General features: G+C 36.8%; 1 protein-coding gene across 7 annotated transcripts; it reads left to right on the top strand.

The window, feature by feature from the left end:
* Window positions 1-230: 230 nt before the first annotated feature.
* On the top strand, window positions 231-19,388 carry LOC140665614 (zinc transporter ZIP1-like). Of its 7 annotated transcripts, none has more exons than XM_072891914.1 (9): window positions 231-897; window positions 2,102-2,188; window positions 6,695-6,931; window positions 7,405-7,572; window positions 8,030-8,191; window positions 8,294-8,443; window positions 8,810-9,017; window positions 9,241-9,367; window positions 18,432-19,388. In XM_072891914.1, the coding sequence occupies exons 3-9, from the start codon at window positions 6,741-6,743 to the stop codon at window positions 18,668-18,670; spliced, it is 1,245 nt and encodes a 414-aa protein (XP_072748015.1). In that variant the 5' UTR covers window positions 231-897; window positions 2,102-2,188; window positions 6,695-6,740; the 3' UTR covers window positions 18,671-19,388. The 7 variants fall into 7 exon arrangements, with proteins under 7 accessions (XP_072748015.1, XP_072748014.1, XP_072748017.1 ...); XM_072891913.1 differs by having other exon boundaries at window positions 2,041-2,188; XM_072891912.1 differs by lacking the exon at window positions 2,102-2,188 and having other exon boundaries at window positions 232-513; window positions 588-897.
* The last annotated feature ends 1,286 nt before the right edge of the window (window positions 19,389-20,674 follow it).

Here is a 20,674-nt window from a genome sequence, read left to right as displayed (position 1 = left end):
ACGAGAGTGAGATGCGACGGTGCCACTTTGGTATTCCAGTCGATTATTCGACCGTCGTTAACTGCATTCCGGACTCGGAGATGATGATCTCTTTCCCTCTCCCTTCCCTCGTTGCAAACGTCACGACGTACGTGTGATCGGGGTGAATCCACGGATTCGCCCACCACCTCTGTGTCCTCTCCGCTGTGTTTCCCCACCTAGGGAGGGGAATCCTGGACGAACGCGCCCGCCGAGAACCGAGAACCGAGAACCGAGAACAGGTACGCGAAGCCTCTCCTAACGCGCTGTATCTCGCCTCTTCTCCTCGGTGCCTCTTGTTCCTCGCTCGCGCATTCCGTGGCCAACCGCTCCGGACTCGCGGTGCGATCCCTTCCGACTCTGGTCCCCCCATTTAAGTCGCCGGTGCTTCCTTGGCGTCTGTTATTTCGCCTAACGTCATTCCGTCCGTCGTTACCCATCTGTCAGGTTCTTTTTTCGCGAAGAGGTGGTTCCTTACTCTTGTGAGAGAACATTGTAAGAATCGTGTAAATCGCTCTATTTATCACTGATTTTTTTTTTATTTTTGATCACGTTTGGCTCGTCAGCAGAATGTTCTTGCGAGTATGCTGATTCTCCGTTCAATGAAGAGTGTTGACATTTCTTTTTTGCCCTCGTGATCGCCACGCAGAATGTGCCTCGTCATCTGTCAGAAATCATTTATGACGGTAAATTCAATCAATTACTTTGATTAGACCGACGTTTATTATTTGGTCGACGTTACGAACGTGTGACATCAGTGCTCAGTTTTCGACGACGCATTCTTCGGATTGATCGGCTGACAAATGTACGATATCTGTTGTTGAAGACACGCGCAGGTTCTCGCCTCTTCTTCGTCCAAGAGTCTCTTTGTCATTCGAGGTAAGAGAAAAGTAAATATACTACGGAACATGCCATTTGTATAAATAACACGCTTTCTGAAAATTCAGACGCCTGTGTTGCTCGAATAAGTCACGTGCTTAATTTACAAACAGCTGAATAAGAGTTAGAAAAAGTTGGGAATGTTTATAATCTTCGATTGGCTTTTCTTACTTCTGTTAAATCCCTTTTCATTCCATTCTACTCGCATCTATTTATTCCGATGAATTAAGTTCTTCGTTGAAATGAAGCTTCAATCAATTGCAGCATAAATTGTCGACGCACACTCAGGCAACGAATATATGCATGTAACTCTCTCATGTGTTTTTTCGATTTATGGTCTTTTCGGTGTTGCGAGAAAAGCAATGACGTTATGTCACGTTATAACGTATTCCTATTAACATACTCCATTGCTACCAGTGACATTGACAATTGTACGTAAATAAACCAGAAACATCCGCCATGTCTGTGACTTATGTTCGAGTTTGAATCACGCGTATATACATTAATAAACAAAACCGTCACGCCTGTCGTATCGCATATTAAGTAACACACGTGTGTCACATACTTTTATGAGACACGAGTTATACTTATTATAATTCTCCCTGATTGTGAGTACACACGAGGGAATTCCCCACGTTACCGGAAACTCCCAGCCAGTGAAATGCAAATAAGAACGCAGATAGCCTTTCCGAGGTGAAAAGAGACCTCCGAAAACTTGCGAGAAAAAAAAAATTTATTAATAAATTCAACATAATACAACATATGAAACTCTCTTATTGTTACTGCTAAAAAGTTCGTAATCGAGAAAATAAAATTACAATACGAATTCCGTCAACGGTAATAATTTTCTTCTGGCGAGAAAGGGGATTCCGTGTTCTCGTCAAAATTCCTGATTGATAAAATGCAAATACAAACACAGATATCTCTTTGAGATGAAAGAAAGTGCCGAGCAAAAAATTGTATATAAGGAAAAAAATTGTTTATTCATACTGTTTATCAATAAATATGACGTAATGCAATTCAATTCCTTCTCAGCATATCACTCTTATTATTAAGTAGTTTGATGGTCGATAAAGTGAAATTTTTTATAATATAATTACGGTTACGATAGTGACAGTTTTTTCGTACAAATAAATTTTTCAGGCATGCAAAATCGACCGGCCGGTGAAATGCTAATGCTAAAAGGCTCCGGTTTCTTTCTCAGATTTGAAAACGTGTGCATTATCACTGGGCGATGTCACTGTCAGCATTTAGAAGTATGTCACGTCTCTGCCACACACATCCTATTTGAGTAGGTATTTTCAACGATTAACAGAGAAGATTCCAAATGATCTGTATATCTAACAATAAGTAGGAAAACCTAATTAATATGTATAATCTGTATGATGTGTGTAGTATTATTATCAATAAGATTAATATAATTAATTAATATTACAATATCGTTTGATATTATAATAATAGTAACATTACTGATGATTATAATAACAATATTATAATGACAATATTAATAAGATAAAGTTGTAAATATATGGGTGTGTATGTAAAACTGATAAATAATTTTAGTGAAGCAATATTTCAAGTGTAGATAAGAAAATTTTCTAATCAAGTTACTTTCCACTTTATGATATTAAATAATCGGTTAGTTATTCAAAGGAATCGAGCGAGGGATCTTGACTTGTGATTCGAATAGTAATATTAATCGCATGTATGGATCATGATTAAGTAAGCGATGCGTAATCAACAGATGTATATATATATATATATATATATATATATATATATATATATATATATATATATATGTATATACGATTAAACAATATAAAGGTTGTCGTATCAACTGTTCAAATAATTCATGGATTAGCACGTGAAGGGAGTAGAGAGGGAAAGAAAGAAATATCTCGAATATAATCATAACGTAAATGTAAAGTAACGCACGGAAAAATACGCATTTATATTAAACGAGGAATTTTATAACATGGAATAAATTACAATGCAAGCGCGATGAGTAGGAGGAAAAATTGATTTTCACGATGATTTCACTCTCGAGGGAAATCAAGGCTGAGGATTTTTCTGATTGTTATATGAGTCATTGGTGAATTTTGAAATTTAAAGAGAAACACGAATAAAAAACATTTAATGTAACTTCTCCACTGCAGGTATGCGGATCGATTACTACGATCGCCTCGAGTTTACCTTGAACGACACAGAAATCGGTCTCCCTCCGTCCCTTTCCCCATCCCTCTTGCTTTTTTTTTCCCTATTCGTCGGAGGGTCACGTCGCCGATGCACTTTCACTACATTCATTTCCCCTCGGTACCTGCGCCGCAACGTTTCAAAGGCTGGGTACTACTACTACTTCTTCCCGCTTCTCCCCATTCTGGTATCGATTGCAACGATCGAGCCGACTAACCGAACAAGCGCCGTTAATTCGTGCCGTTGGATCTTGCGAGAATCGCGATTCCCATGTTTCGAATGAGCTTCTCGCAACAATTTCTCTTTCTTCTTCCCCGCTAGTATTGATAAATCGAATTCGAGCCTCGTAAAAGACACGTGACTTCACGTTGCACCGAGGGGAAAAAGGTTTATGTGAATCAGGGAATTCAAATAGAAAAATATATCAAATTTTGATAAACGTTAAAAAGAGCTCTCTTTTAAATAACAAGAAATTAAATTATCAAAGGCAGTAGAGAGCAAGGAAGTAAATCAAAATGGAATAGAATATAATTAAGTGGTATAAAAATATGTAATTCAGTAAACTAGAATAAAAAATACATAAAAGGTTGTTAGATACGGTAAACGAAATAAAATTAAAATTAAATGAGCGAACGTTTCGAACCCTTCTTCAACGCAATGTATAAAACGCGTTGAATTAATATGTGTTGAAGACAAAATTTTGAATTTTCAATGCATCTTCCTACTTTTTTTTTTATAGTTTTGTATCATTTAATCGTCGAAAAATGTAGCATCACATCAATTATTTATTTTTTAATCGTGGTCGCGATTATTATTGAAAAACACACGCATCCCGGATCCCAGGTAGCAAGCGCACGTCATTTCGATGTTAAAGAACGTCATTTTGACGTCAAACAACGTGCGTTTGGGTCCGGGAAATAACGCGTCTCATAAATGTATGCTATTAAGGGTGTCGTAATGCCCACCAACGGCGGGACCGGTGTTACTACCCGCGTTATCGCGCGATGCCCCCCCGGCGATTATTAAAGATCACCGGAGACGATATCGAATGACACACCGTGTATATAAATGCTGGATGGAAGACAGTGCGATTAGTAGTACGTTGATTCTCGCGATTATACACGGTGTTGAAAACATTCTTTCCTTATTTGATTGACCGCAGAATACTTGGGAAGGACGCGGTGTCGGGAAAAGCTGAGAAAAAACATTGAAGAAGGTACAAAATTATCGATTGTTTGTGATTCATTTAAATGATTCATTGAATTTTTCATTATCAGTTTTTCCATCGTAATTACATTCCATCATGATGAGTGCAAAATAATACATGTTATTTTTAGAAATCTTTCAAATTCACGTATAACGCACTAAATATACTAGTTATATATGTCTCTTCAGCGCAATTAATTTATCTAATAAACGTACATTTTTAGAAACCTTAATTATACACAGAAAAAAAGAATATTCTTACTTTGACAATATCTTTAGTTTCAAAATGTAAATCTTGAAATGAGATTTCAACCAAGAAAAATATATTCTTGTTATTTAAGAATAATTTTCTTGATTGGAGAGGAAAAAATGTTGGATAGAAAATAACACATGTTTAAATTGAAGATTATCATTTGCTTAGAATTAAAATAATTTTTTTATTCTTGAAATGACAATTGTAGTATTGAAGTAAGATTATAATATTGTTGAAATTTAAGATTTTTAAATTCTTCTAAGAAGATTATAAATTGTTGCGTATATATATGAAACAATGAACGCGTTTATATGAGTATATGAGTTTTGATTTGATACTTACTTTTTTTCTGTGTAGCTAGTATATTTAATGCGTTATATTATATTTAAATATAACGCACTAAATATACTATATATATATATATATATATGTTTCTTCAGCGCAATTAATTTATCTAATAAATACACATTTTTAGAAGGCTTAATCATAGATTTTATATATATATATATATTTATGAACAAATAAATAGCACTTTTTAGCTTATGACATTACAGTGCTAAATTTAACGTTTGCACATAATAATAATAATAATAATAATAATAATAATAATATGCAACTTTAATACAATATAAGCTTGAATCGATTTCGACAATAATATTTGCGCGCACGGTAGTTTTATTATTAAATTTCATGAAACCGTGTCGCCTGTTGATTACTTTCTCAACACCGAATCGTTTTGAAACAGCTTTTTGCCGCGATTGCACATTGCGCCGTTGCTTAGTGCAATCTAATTTTCTAGCAATTAAAACTCGATTTGAATCTCGAACGAATCTCCAAGCATTCCGAAATTCATACATGCGTAGAAAGAGTTTATATCCGTTAATCTCGCAAATAATACTTTGTGCCAAACAAGTTTTGCGGACATAATAAAACTGTTGAAATTTTGAAGTGGCGCGATAATAGAAACATTATCATATGTTATCGAAATAATCCAAATAGATACAAGTACCTTTCTAAATGTGATATCGATAAAAACTATTATAAAACTGTTGCACAATTTTTACAGGGTAAAAGTTATTAAAATTACTTTTATCAAAAAAAAAAAAAAAAAGAAAAAAAAAAGTATTCCTAGAGAATCTGATCATATCTAAATTAAGAAAAAAAAGATTTTGTTTTTTTTTTAAGTGAAAGTAAATAAAGACTGAACTTTGATCGATAAATATAATTAACTTATGATAAAGCCTTGACACAATAATTATATCTTTGTTGTTGGTAACATTTATCTGTAACACTTATCGTATGATAATTATTAAAACATGTAAAGTTTTGGAAATGTGATTTGCATGGTTATCAGTGAAATTATAAAGAAATTTGACATTTAACCTTGATTATCAAAGTTGTGAAGCTTTAAGTTAATTATTATAAAATAAACTTAACAGTGTTTGGCGATAAAAAAAAAGATAGAGGATATGACGCGAGTTTGTTTTGGTGAATATAAAGTATAAATATTGGGAGAATTTTGTGTAAATTTTGATAAAAAAAAAAATTCAAACATGCGAAAATTGTAGAAATACGAGAATATAATGTTCTCTTAGGGTCTGTAATGCCACACTGACTCCATATTCCCATGTATGTAACAAAATATCCTCACTGTCTGTCATAAAAAAAAGAGATAAAATATGTTACAAAAGCGCACGCGACTGCTGACGAGTTAAAACTGCTGATGTTAATAAATTTTCGCAAAGAATGCCTAGATAAAAAGTGTTTGTCGTAAGAAGATTAGGCACGCATCTCTGTGCGGCGAATTTCGAGCTACAATTCCATTACGCTCAAAAATTGAACGCCAATGATCGATCAGTTGGAGAGAGAGAGAGAGAGAGAGAGAGAGAGAGAGAGAGAGAGAGAGAGAGAGAGAGGATATGATTGTTAAATAATCGGATTATTTTTTCGTCAAATAATGCTTACACTTATCTCTAGAATATCAGTTAAGACTATAAATCCTCCCTGTGTCGTTTAACTTGGTCTGAAGGACTACTTGTGTAATCTTCAATCGTCACGATTTAAGAAAACTTCATTTGATTCTTCCACGATTTTTTGCGCGTTGTGTGACTTGAATCGTTCATTATTATCAAATTATTGCAGATCGCAAAATTCGCCATCACGACCAATTTACTGTTCCTAATCGACAATGAACGACACGTCGCTTTATCACGATGATGAACATCATTATCATGATCATCCCTTGGACTCGCATGAGGAGGTGCTAACCGCCAAAGCCGTCACCATGGTAGTTTTGTGCAGCGTCAGCACAATAATGGGCATCATACCCATGTTTTTCGCCAAGTGGTTCAAATGGGACTTGAACGGACAAAATCCCAGGTAAAGATATATCCTTCTCTTCAGGTGATATAGATATTTTAACGACTCTAATATAAATTAGAAATCGTTATAATAGAGCTTTTAGGCATTTATTATTATTGTATTATTGCACTATTCAATTATTCAATTATTATATCTCGATGAATCATGCGAAAATAAACCTAATGATAATTTTTGATCAAATTTGTAAACACCAGAAAAATATAGAAAAATAAAATTTATGTATTTATCAATACTGTTTTATCAATTTATTTACTCGTGTACGGCAAAATACATGGAACGGCGAGTAACGACTCATCAACATGTATATTTGCTATCATACTTGAGAGATTACGACACTGTGATTCCAAGTGACACACAATAACACTTTGCACCTTGCTGATATTGTTTTAAAAAAGTCCAACGGTAATTATACCGTATTAACGATCGAATTAATGAGATAGGGACAACAAATAACAAAATACCATGCGTAGATCTACCAAAATTGTGAGCCTTCTGCTCGGCTTCGGCGGAGGCGTCCTCTTCAGCACAACGTTCCTCCATTTGATGCCGGAAGTTGCGGAAGGTGTAGAAAATCTCGTTATGGCCGGCAAGATGGAGCCGCTCAAGTTTCCATTGGCATACATGCTCGCGTGCGCCGGGTGAGTTGATCTTCTATGATGTCATCGAGTGTCAGAGCTAAGATTACGAAAAATCGTTAGAGAAAAGGTGGAATATCTTTCTGTCGACGCGCAAGATTCCTCCGTTAGAAAAAATATTATTATTCAATTTAAATCTTTAAAATACATCATTAATATACAGTCCTGATTTTTACGCAATTAGCTTTATGCAAATATAATTAGACGATATATATCAAAATGTATTTTATATTTTAATTTATTATATAATTTAATATAATTTATTACAATAAGAAGAAGAAAATTCGCTCTTCCTTTACCCTTGATTCCCTATTATTGACGTTATAATATATTATTTTACATATTAATATGTTAAATACATGTGTATAAATTTTTTTACTCGCTATCTCTGTATTTTTTAAAATAAAATACTCGGTTTTTTATTGATCGATAAATTGATTTTTGCAAACATTCTGCGCAGGTTCTTCATCATGTATTTGGTGGAGGAGTCCGTGCATACGTACCTGAGGAGGAGACAAGTGGAGCGGCAGATAAATGACAAGAAAGATATGAACCGCAGCACGAATGAATTGGTGGAAAACGGACAGACACCGTCATACGGTAACAACGGTCACTCGCATGCGTAAGCTATTCTTTTTTTTCTCGCCGCAAAGATGTCGATTTTTATCAGTGGCGAGTCGATGACACTTTACAAAGAGATATCACATGATCTTTTAAATTACAGAGGTCACAGCCATTTACCGGTGATCACAAACGCCGACGACGACTTTGTGATTAGTTCTCTGAGAGGATTATTAATAGTACTCGGCTTATCCGTGCATGAACTATTCGAGGGACTGGCGATAGGTTTAGAAAGTTCGGCTGGCAACGTATGGTAATTAGTCTTTGTCGGATATATTCCTAATTGCCACTGAACCTGAACTAAATTAGAAGTCTAACGATTAAAAAAAAAATATATATATATACGGGCTCGAAACGTTCGCATTAATTACGTTTTATTTTTTTACCTTACAAATTATATCAATATTTTAAATGTTGTAATATATACTTATGTTTTTTATTTTATTTTAATATTTGAATTGTAACCGCTGTCTTTTGGATCCCTGCTCTCTACAGCCGTATTATTTGTTTGTATTACTTAAAAAAAAAATATAATTGTAATTTTAAAAAATTATACAATTATAGTTATTAAATTATTATTATTATTATTGATGTTAATTGTGCGTGAACGATTCCATAGGTACATGTTCCTCGCGGTGGCGTCCCATAAATTCGTCATAGCCTTCTGCATCGGCGTAGAACTGCTCGCTTCCCGAACCAAGCCGTACCTGTCTGTAATTTACACGTGCACGTTCGCCGTGGTATCGCCGATAGGAATCGGTATCGGGATGGCACTGGTCGGCGGTGGAAGCGCGGCTGCCAGTGGACCAATGGCCGTGATATTACAGGCAAGAGTCGACTTCTTTCAAGTATGACCGATTAAAAAAATATCAATTTTACGTAAAGCGTATAAAAGGTTTTTGATAACGTAACTGATGATTATCAGTTCGCGTTTTTCGAAAAATTTGCCAACAATCACATTTGCCCGTGGATTAATCGAATAATAAAATTACATAAACACGAGAGAGAAAAAATGTACTTATTTTTTTTTTTTGGTCTCTCTCTATCCAGGGATTGGCATCGGGCACTCTGCTCTACGTGGTGTTCTTCGAGATTCTGCAGGAGCATCGAACCGGACTATGGCAATACGCCTCGATTCTCTTCGGTTTTCTCGTAATGTTCGGTCTGCAGATGTCGAGTAAGTACAGACAATTTTATCTTCTATACTAATGTTTAGTAATATATCTTTCAATAACATAATAACAGTTGGAACATAAGAAATGAAATATTTAGCGCTAAAAATAGATGTTCTATATCTAAGCTTCGCATTTGCATTATACATGCACGTTCTTCGAATGAATATCTGGTCAGATGAATAAATGTCAGAATTTTAATAGATAAGAATATTATATATTGAGAAACAAAAAGCTCAAGTTGCGATAAGTTTAGCAATAAGAGATATATGTACATTTAAAATAAATATGAGTAAAATATATATATTTTGCTTATATTTATCTTGATTGCTTCACGACTGGAAAAATACATATTGGATCTTTCCTTGAATGCACACAGTCAACAGTGAAAAATCAAAATGATATGATAAAAAGATTAGTTGCTGAGTGAAAAATACCGATAAGATGCTAAAACAGTAGTTATCAATCATCATGCAATTGATAATGGGTCAATTTTACAAGCTTCTGATTAAAGCCGATTCAATTTTCAGTATAAAATGTTTTTCTTTTTTTTTTTCGCTTTACTAATAGGCACGACATTCTTTTCTTCCTCCAAAACAAAATATATACGTGTATCAATTTAATTTAAGAAAATTCTTAAAGCTAAATTTTATATAAACAAAATGAAATACAAAAATGGACGATTGAAAATAAAGAGAATACGGGAAAACCGGGAAAGTTTCATAGGATTGATTCATGGAAACGAATGATGTTTCGAGCAATCGAGGTCGAAGGTGACCGAGGCGGTCGACTCATATCGATTGTCAGCAAACAATTAATCGCTGGTCAACAGTCACTTATCACGACGCTCTCTTTCTCTCTCTATCAAAAGAAAGAGAAAGAGCAACGCGCACGTCGAGGCCAACGTTCGAAATGAGCGTCACAAACTATTCATATAGAAGGAGATGGGAGAGAGAGAGAGAGAGAGAAAGAAGAGAGAATGCGGCACGTGAGATGCAGAGGACATCCTGTCGATGATTCGCAATGCGAGACACAATTCCCACAAGGTTGACTTGAAAGAGTTTTTCTCGTCGTTGTCAGAAAATACAACCGTTATTCTTTTTCCGTCCATTTCGTGAGTCACCCATAGCGGGATGTTTTTTTTTTTTTTTTTTTTTTTTTTTTTTTCAAGTATGACTCGCGGTCCTTCATGCTTCGCGATCGTGAGGGAAGGGGGAGAGGGAAAAAAGCCTGAAAACTATGGCGAAAGTGAATGGCATCGCTCGTTGATTATTTCTTTATCGGCGTATAATTGACGACGTACATACACACACACACAGGGGAGGACATCCCCGGCTCGTGCCGTCGATCGAGATCTCGATTCCCATGAGATAGTTCCATGGCTCGTTGCACGTTCTACCGTTGCCGATCGACGTTCAATGATGTGTCCGAAACCGAGCGACGCGTATCCTCTCGCTTTTTCGCGCGCATAAGGGTGAAAGTATCGCGGAGCCTGGTGAATAATCACCGGGTGGCGTGATCATGTCGCTGGCCCACTATCGCCAGGCTAAATTCACGCCTTTTGCTTCGAAAGCGACCAAGGTGCCTCTTATATTTTCTCATCCGTGGTCTGGACACGCCGTGAAAATGAAATGAGATTAAATTGAAAGGAGAAATTTATTTCCATAATAAAGTCAAATTAATTGTCTTGGAAGTCGAAGGACCGATCCGAGAATCTTCCAATTTCTTCGTTCCGTCATCATCCTTTAATCTCGTCTCCCTCTTGTTCTCGTTACACTCTTGGAAGATTTATCTTCCAATCGCCGATGCAAATGTTTATTACGTAGGCGATGTCTGCACGCGTGTCCCCTGCGTGCGCACGCAGACGAGTGTCAGTGTTGTCGACGATTTCTTTCATTCACGCATTCACGTGTATTGTACACGCGCCTACGCATGGAGGAGGGAAAAATACGTTATGCGTTGCCGCTCGTCAGGCATAAAATAGTTGCAGGGATGTAACCGACGCTTAGAGTGCCCCATCGTATAAAGAGCAGGCAACTTGGAGGATTATTCACCCTCTACTATGAGCAACAAGTTGACAGATTTCAAAATAACATCGTTGGAGTTCAATCACTGATTAAATTTTCATCGTCGATATTGATTACCTTTCATTCCTCTTTCAATTAACATTGATACATATATCATCAACACTATTAAAGAAAATAGAGCACAAATATAAAAAAAAAATTGATTTATGGTCAAGGTGAATGTTACCAGGTTACAAAATAAGCGAAGGATAAATTCCACATGTATTGTATATCTTATCTTGTCCTTCATTCTTTCGTTTTTTATCTTTCTTGCTCCTCGTTCTAGTTGTTTCCTTTTCATTGCCTCTTTTTTCTTGATTTATTTTTATCTTATTTTTTTCTCCTCTCGGTCTCTTTACCTTTCGCCATCGCATTCTCTTCAGTCCTCCCTTCCCCTCGGATCCACCGTTGATTTTACGCCACTGAGCGATCAGTCATCATCCAGGTGCTAGAGCGAGCGTGTACATACATACGCGCCAGTGGACGATCGTTGGATAAGGACGGGACGTAGCTGTCGCGGGAGTGGGCAGGAAGCGGCTCGGCTCGGACTATGTAAGACGACGAGGCGGCGGCCGAGGGGTCCGATCGAGCCGAGTTCTCGTCGAGTCGAGACCGGAGTAGATAGTGTCTGATCGGCCGTCGCGGCGCGTGGAATTCCCTCGGTTCGCTTTGAACGGAAAGATCATTCGTCGCAATTTTCGCCGACCACTTTGCCCATGGGTTGCAAAAGCTCGTCGGGGAACGAAGCGTGAGATGACAAGACTCGTCGTTGACAAGAAGGCGCGACAGAGAGAGGTGGTGAAGTGGTGACGAGATAATCGACGTACAGTGCAGTTGTGAAATTCTTCAGCGTAGACATTGTAGTTATTTTCATCGAGATATCGAATTTTGATATCCTCTTGTTATTATCTTGAAACGATGTCCGATATGGAAGAAAACACGACGACGTCCAGTGTTCTCCTGATGTCAAAAATCGGCGCGATGATCGGTCTAGGTCTGGGTTCCCTGATGCTGGGAACCTTGCCGTTGATCGTGGGACGTTGCAGGGCCAAGAGACGACTTGGGAAACGTCCCCGGCCGATCTCCTCTGATCGTTCCAGCACGTCCACATCGGCGTCTTTGCCGGGTGTCGACTCGGTCTCGGCGGCAAACAAGCAAGTACGTTTGAGAAAAAGTCGAACGGAAGTCCTCCCGGATGAATTGTCGATTCTTTTTGATCAATTGGCAGCATTTGCGGAAATCATTTCGTCTTTCTGCCGACTCGATTAGCTTAAGAAATGTCGGTCAAACACGTTGCTCAGGTTGAATTAGCGGGAAAATAATTGACGTTACGGAGATTACACTTGTCAGTGGACGTCCTTGAGTATCTATTCTCGACAGTGGCGGATATCCTTGGATATTAATTGGATATTTCTGCACTGACCATTTTTTTCGCTAATTTAAATCTACAATTTTATCAATATTTTACGAATATATATTATGATTATAAATATTAATTTGTAACATAAACATGTTTACGTTACATGCTTCGAAGCGGCACAAAGATGATCGACAAGTCAGAAATAGGAAAATTGCCCTTGCAAAAGAAATGTTTATTTTCACGAAACATCTGTAAATAATATGTAATTGCTGGTTGATCGAGAAGTAACCGCGACACATCCGGAGTAGCTGCTAGTTGATATAAAGAGTACTCGGTATTTTACAATCTGCATCTACGGACTCTCTAAACTATTTGAAATTCATCCATTTCTTAATTATTTAGTTGTAAACACTATGCATATATGCTAATTAAAACCGACGGTAAATACAAGTAAAATTTTAAATAAGCAATGTATTGAATTTTTCGTTTTTAATTTTTCCGACAGATTATTATTTTGTATTTTTTCGATTAATAGAAAATATTATTACTTTGTATCTTTCGATTAATAATTTTCTATTTTAAATATAGAAAAATAATAAAAATATTCTCTTTCCTGAATACACAATATTGTATATCGTAATTACAATACGTCTCTGTATCATTTGTTGAGAATTTCAGGAAATCAATTTTACACTGTAAGAAAAAATTAAGAAATATTAGAGTAGGTATATTAATTTTTAAAATAAAATTATATTATATATAATACTAAAAGAATTGTTTTCAATTTTAAATAAACAATAATATGCACACTTTAACATTCTAAATTTTCTAAAATTTGGGACTTATTAAAATATTTAACACTGAAAAAAAAAATGGAGAAAAGATGTGTCAAAATTTTTGTTCTCTATTTTTGCTCTCTAAGAAAGAAAAATCGGCTCCGAAACGAAAAGTCCGTAGAGGTCTGTGAAGTTGCCGAGCACTTTTATCCTAGCAAACGGCAAATCGTTCCCAGGGTCTTTTGACATCGCTGTTGCTTTGCTTCGGCGGCGGAGTGCTCCTGTTTACGACATTCCTACACCTGGCGCCAGAAGTGCGCGAAAGCGTCGAGAGGCATCAATCAAACGGTCAGCTGCCGACTCTGGGCACTCTTGGTTTGGCAGAGTTGCTTTTCTGCGGTGGCTTCTTCCTTGTCTACCTGGTCGAGGAGGCGGTGCACGCGGCCCTCACCGGTAAACCCGAATCCTCGGAGGCGCTGCTCTATCGGACCGTGTCGGTGCGCAGATGTAACAACAATCAGACGGGCCCGTCGACGATGAGCGGCTCGACCACCACCGTATCCACCACGACGACAAGATCTACCGCGTGGAACGATCATGACGAGGACAAGGAGAACCAGGCGGGTTTGGAACGATCTAAAATCCAGCTCGATGAACTGCGCAATCACGTGGGCAAGGATAACAAGGTCCTGCCGGCTATATTCGTCCTATCTCCCGCGTTAACCAATGAAGGACGTCAGGTCGAGAGACGTTCCGATCCAGAACTGGCAATGTCGGAATTAAATTATCCGCAAATCAGGCATCATCATCATCATCATCAGGATCATTCTCATCATAATAATCATCATGATCACAACCATCACCACCACCACCACCACCACCATCATCATCATCAACATGGCACGCAAAATACTTCGGTGCAAGGTCTGCTGACCGTCCTCGCGCTCTCTTTCCACGCGATATTCGAAGGCTTGGCCGTAGGCTTAGAGCCGTCCATCAGCTCGGTCATCTATCTGGCAGCCGCTATCGCGACTCACAAGCTGGTCATCTCCTTCTGCGTCGGGATGGAGCTCTACGTGGCCGGTGCGTCCACCCGAGCCACTCTCGGATATCTGTCCGTCTTTTCCATGGTGACGCCGATCGGGATCGGGATTGGGCTAGCGCTGGGCCACTTCAAGAACGACAGTGAAACTCTGGGACCTACGCCTACTATACTTCAGGGCATGGCAGCCGGCACCCTGCTCTACGTGGTGTTCTTCGAGGTGTTAGCGCGCGAGAGGGCAAACGAGAAGAGCGGCTTGCTACAGCTGGTCGCGATCATCGTCGGCTTCATGTTGATGTTGGGCCTGCAGATCGCCAGTGAGTCCATTTCCCGGAAGAAAGACGCATCGGAGCGTAACACAACCGGACGAATAAATTTGTATTATCGTCGTGCGCGTTTCCGCTTTTCCTCTTCGGCTTCTCGCGTGATCGCCAGAATTTCCGTGTGTCTTCGCAAACCCGGAATCGCGCGCCGACGTAGAAATTTATTGCCATCGAGGGTGAAAGTTCATCCATTAGGCGCCTCTTCCTTTTCGATTTTCTCATTTCAGAATCTCCACGCAATGATATGCGTGCGTTATTATTCGTAAAGAGTAATTATCTTATTCTCGGATAATTCCTAGTCTTTTCAAATTAAAATTATCTCAAATTAAAATCATTATTTACGATGAGCGAGCTCGTTTTTTCTCGCCATTTTTTAATCCCAAATCTATTTGTTTTTTTTTTTTTTTTTTTAATTTCATTTGAAATGAAAATGTATTTCTTCACATAATGATTGTGTTTAGAAAAGATGCATCTTATAATTATTAGAGATGATATATAAAAACAAACTTTATTCACCATCGTAAGCTATGTTATATATCTAACAAGGCAGCGAAAAATTTCGTAATATAATTAAAGTGAGGAATCTCTCTCTCCCTCCCTCCCTCCCTCCCTCTCTGTCTCTCTCTCTCTCTCTCTTAAGATGAATATTAAGAGCATTCTCTCTTTAAAGGGAGACATCGAAAAATCCAAAATACAAATACGAAAGCTGTCGAGTTGTGTTTGTCGATCGTAATACGAGGATCTATACTATTTGTGACATAATCGCCTCGAGCGTTCGTCTTACGTCATCCGCGTCCAGCGGATTATCCGTAATAGTTATCGCCAAACCAGTTTCGGCAGGATCGTTTGCCTCGGTGCAAACCTATTACAGGTACGCCCTTGATACACTTCACGTGTTAGTTCTCGTTTAATCTATCGATTCGCCGACAAACTTACATCTGAAAAGTCAGGGTCAGGGCAAGTTTCGAAATGAAAAACTTTCTCGGTGGCAACATCCTTCTCGCGTGCAACGCTATTTCGTTTAGAGAACTTAATGATAGAAGCGAAATCGGTAGAAGCGTTGTACCGTTAAACACGTTGATATCATAATCAAACGGACGATTTAATTAATGACTTGTAGATATGACTATAGGAGACACTTAGGTATATATATATATATATGTATATATATTACGGGAAACAACGGGAGACATTTATTATTATATATCTATATAAAACGCGCTGAAATATTTGTCCTCGAAACGATGACTTGGCTGATAACTCTTTTGATAATTGATGTCATTTTCTCGCGTTGTTATATGACTCAAATAATGATTCTGATAAAACTGTTGCGAAGTATATTTCAACAATGTGAACCAAATTATTCGTACAATGCACGAAATGTTTCTATTTCGTGTGCTCTTTTATATTAAAATAATACCTCGGCTTTGAGATTTGTCGCCAAAGGAATTCACGTTTTTGTTCTTATGAATTGTTATTTCATTTTTAGATCATGGTCGATAAACATACTAGGCGTATTAAACATTAATACAAGATGTGATTAAAAAAAAAATACAATAAAAAATATTTCACCTCTCGGTTTGTGCAAAAATAAAAAAAAAGTTTGCATAGCGGTTTGTGCTTTAAATGAAAAAAAAAAAAATTGATTTATTAATTCCGGATATTTTCCAAGGAAGTTCAAGATATAATTTAGATACCATTGATGCTCGGACTACTTTCGTATCGCATGTTTTGCATCGGCGCGAAAATATTTTATTCGCGCACGCACGATGGTATATTACTTTGACATATCCAATAAGCTCGACAGATTGTACGACTATCATTTTGTCGAGAAAGTAACAGCAAGTGTGGAAGAGATGGATCGTAATAACGATTACCTCTCTGTGGATACATCACTTGTTATTACATAATCTTAATTGCATTCTGACCTTCTCACGAAAGTGCGCAGACACAAAGTTTAGTCGCAATTCAAAACTCGTTCTTATACAATATTTTCTATGAAAGAAGAGAGAGAGAGAGAGTCAGAGATTAACAATTCTATATATAAAAGATTACAAACGTAAAAATAAAAAAGAAATATCGAAAATATATTAATATAAAATTTCAAATATTAATTAATATTCAAAATTATATATTAATTAAAATATAAATTATATTAATATAAATTACATAATATAAAGAATATTATATATATATATATATATATATATATATAAAATATTCTTATATACTTTTATATATAGAAAATGCATATACATGCGTAATATTAAATATTTTATATATATCTGAAAGAATTAGATTTCCACTTTCTTTACTCTAATTACAATAATAACTATTAAATTAAAGAGCATTTATCTTGTATAAAATACAGGAGCTTCGCGTGTTACTCCTACGTGACTGTGCTGGACGTGAACTTTTACACAACTCGCGTCGGCTGCTATATGATTGGCAAATTGCATGCGGCAACAACCCACTTCTTCCAAGACGCGTACTGCCGTTTTTTTTTTTTTTTTTTTTTTATCGCGTAACGAGCGCCGGGAAGGAACCGACGTCATTGTCATATTAATTTAAACAGCGATCGTCTGTTCGAAAGACAGAATCGGATCGATCTCTCGTAAAAGATCTGTCCGTTGTATATCTTGAGGCTTTCTCTCTCCACCCAATGGCAATGACCCGAGGACGTGTAGGTCGATGGACGATTCGACCGACTTTCGACGGCTTTCTCGAACGTGTAGGTTTGACGCATTTCGTGATGACGAAATCACCGCTGTCTGTTTGAACGTCATTCGGAGAATTTCGTGCCCACGCGCGGCAATTACAAGGCGGAAATAACCAGGACAGATGGGGTAGAGTGGAGACGGAAATCAGATGCGCGACAAATTACTCACTCTATACATGTATAACCGTGTCGTGAAAAACAGTCCATTATTTCGAGAGGAATAATCTAATAATTTAATACTAATTAATATTATTGTCAGCCCAGATAATTGACAATATCGAGGCAAATTGACTCATTGAAATTGCCGATCGTTATTATAGATGTAGAGCTTTCTTTTAGACACTTTATTCGACGGAGCGATCCGTACCAGGCTGTTATCGTTAATTACATACTTTCGGCCGATGCTAGTTGAACCTAATGAAGCAATATTTAACGTCACTATGCCTTATACTATATGACAGGTTGTCCTAAAAATATATTTTCGAGAAAAATTAAATAAAATTACGTTATTTTATTATATTTGAAAACTTTTTTTAATGAATTTTAAAATTGCATTTACAATTTTACATGCGTCATATAATACAAAAAAAATATCAGTAATACACATATATTAAGATAAGCCTTACAGAAAATTATAAATAGAATTCTGTGTTGAATTTTATCGCGAATTAGAAATTATCGTCTATAGTTAGTATAATTCTTTTTTCATTAAAAGAAATTATATGGTTAAAGATTGCCATGAAATAAAAAAAAAATCTCAGTTGCCACGCTTTCTTTTTATAGCCGCTCATTCGCACAGCCACGATCACGGCCACGGTCATGAACACTCGCACGCGGAGGAGGACCACGACCACGATCACGACCACGAGCACGATCATAAACACCACGTCGTTACAGATGCGATCGACAAAGTGACCGACAGCATCGCCGAGGTGCTCTCTAACGCTCTCACGTCCTCGACGACGACGATACGACCGAGGGATATCAACGAGACCACCCCGTTGCACCCCCATCGCAGTTAGGGGTCGACCTGGATTTTCCGTGAATTCCATGTTTCACGGATCAGATTCAACGAAGGATATCTCGAAGATCTCAACGGATCACGATGTTGTCTTTGCCACGGACAGATGGTTCTCATCTATTTTTTTCATCCATTTTGAGGATATGGAAACGAATCGTAGGGAGAGATTGAGACGGAGACCAGAAAATAGGGTTTTTGCTGGATCTTTTTACGCGCATGCATTTACATGTCGATTGTGATTTTATTCCGGACATATGACGACGGAAGACTCGTACTGTACCATGTTGTACGTACATTTGATAAGAAAGAGGTATCCTTTCAGAGATTTCCGTTGCACCGATCGGGAACTATATGTTGACTTACGAAGAGTTTCTCGCTCAAAATTTTGCAATGGAAAAAGACTTTCACGTAGATGTACATAGTATCTATATTCGTTCTTCGGTGGAACAATTATCTTTCATTTTTTAGATACCTTAATAGATAATTATTTAATTATATACATATTGTTTAAGTGCCTTTAATGAAACTTTACGTAAATACCGAAAGTATTTATTAATAATATCGGACAGTGCGTTTTAACTTTTGAACATTTTTTTCCTACATAAAAAATGCGTAAAGAAAAAAAAAAAAATATGGAAGCTGAACTTGACAGAACAGCTAAATAAATATGCGTCGTATTTGTATAAGAATTTTTAATAAATTATAGCAATATTTTTTTATTACGCGTCATTTTTTTTACCCACACTAGAATAATGCATGAATCTTTTATACATATATGTATATTATATATTTCTCAAGTATTTGTCATCTATTTTTTAAGAGAATCAACATAATTTTTATATTAAAAAGCAATGGATATTATTTCTTGCAGTTTAAGATGTTTTTCAGTGAGGCATTTTTTTTCTTTGGGGCTCAATTATTATCGTAATAAATAAATTACGATGTGCGTATTTTTCAAACTCGTTTTACCCTGAAGCGAAATGCTGTAATCATCATCGGGTTTCGCGTTGAGGCTGACTATTGTTGGAAAGCATGCCGTATCATTGCCTACGATGCGACGAAACAATAGCGACTGCAACAAAGCACGACGAGGGAACATACAACAGTCAACCAACTGCCTGTGTATATATAGGGTGTCCTTGTCCTAGCGAGGGTTTTCCATCTGTGTCTAATTATGAAATGAGTGTTTTTTTTAATGAAAATGTGGAAAAGACTCATGACAAATATATACATGTACATATTTGTCATATTAATTTTAAGCATTTATAATTTTTATAAATGAAAAATAAAGTCTCATCCGTTGAGTTTAGTTCCTGAACAAAAATGCACTCGATGCTCAACGTCCTAAGAGAAAATTTATTTTTAATTGACAAAAGTAAAAGACAGGTAAAGGACACTTTATATAAAAAATTTCAATAAAATACTAAATACATCTTCGATTTTCAATGTACGGGACAGCTCTATTTTCTCTCTCCTTCTCTCAAAAATAAGATAATTTATCGCATTATTTCAATATTATATGATGACACATCGAATGCAATGTGTCGCGCAGGATAAGATACCGAGATCCATGCCTTCGTGTCAATCGCTTTTAATTGCGATTGGTGAACAGGATGCGTGCACTTCATGGTTGAAGAACGACCCTGAGACTTGGATACTGCAACTCGGACTTTCGCATTTCGCCTGTGCGAATTTGAAAGTATCAGATTTCATTTATTTATCGCGTAGTATAACTTGACGTTTAGGATGTTTTTTATGCTACGAACGATTAAATTAAAAATCAGTAGCGAGATCGACTCGTGACTGTATGTATATATATATATATATATATATATATATATATATATATATATATATATATATATATATATATATACGAAACATCGCAATGAGTAATTTGCATTTGTCCGGAGGCCTCTCTTATCTGACAGTACTTTCCTTAATCGCCCGAGAGTGCAATATAATATGCATAAATAAACGATAATAGCTCGACGAAACAAACACA

The sequence above is a fragment of the Anoplolepis gracilipes genome, chromosome 5 (genome assembly GCF_047496725.1).
Source record: "Anoplolepis gracilipes chromosome 5, ASM4749672v1, whole genome shotgun sequence".
In the NCBI taxonomy this organism is placed as follows: domain Eukaryota; kingdom Metazoa; phylum Arthropoda; class Insecta; order Hymenoptera; family Formicidae; genus Anoplolepis; species Anoplolepis gracilipes.
This window is presented reverse-complemented; position numbering and strand designations above follow the sequence as displayed.

Excerpts from the sequence above, each read along its gene's own strand:
- LOC140665614 (XM_072891910.1), top strand. The coding sequence starts at position 12,347 with ATGTCCGATATGGAAGAAAACACGACGACGTCCAGTGTTCTCCTGATG. Across the intron at positions 12,587-13,800 it reads TCTCGGCGGCAAACAAGCAA|GGTCTTTTGACATCGCTGTT; the intron begins GTACGTTTGAGA and ends AATCGTTCCCAG. Across the intron at positions 14,924-18,431 it reads GTTGGGCCTGCAGATCGCCA|CCGCTCATTCGCACAGCCAC; the intron begins GTGAGTCCATTT and ends TTCTTTTTATAG.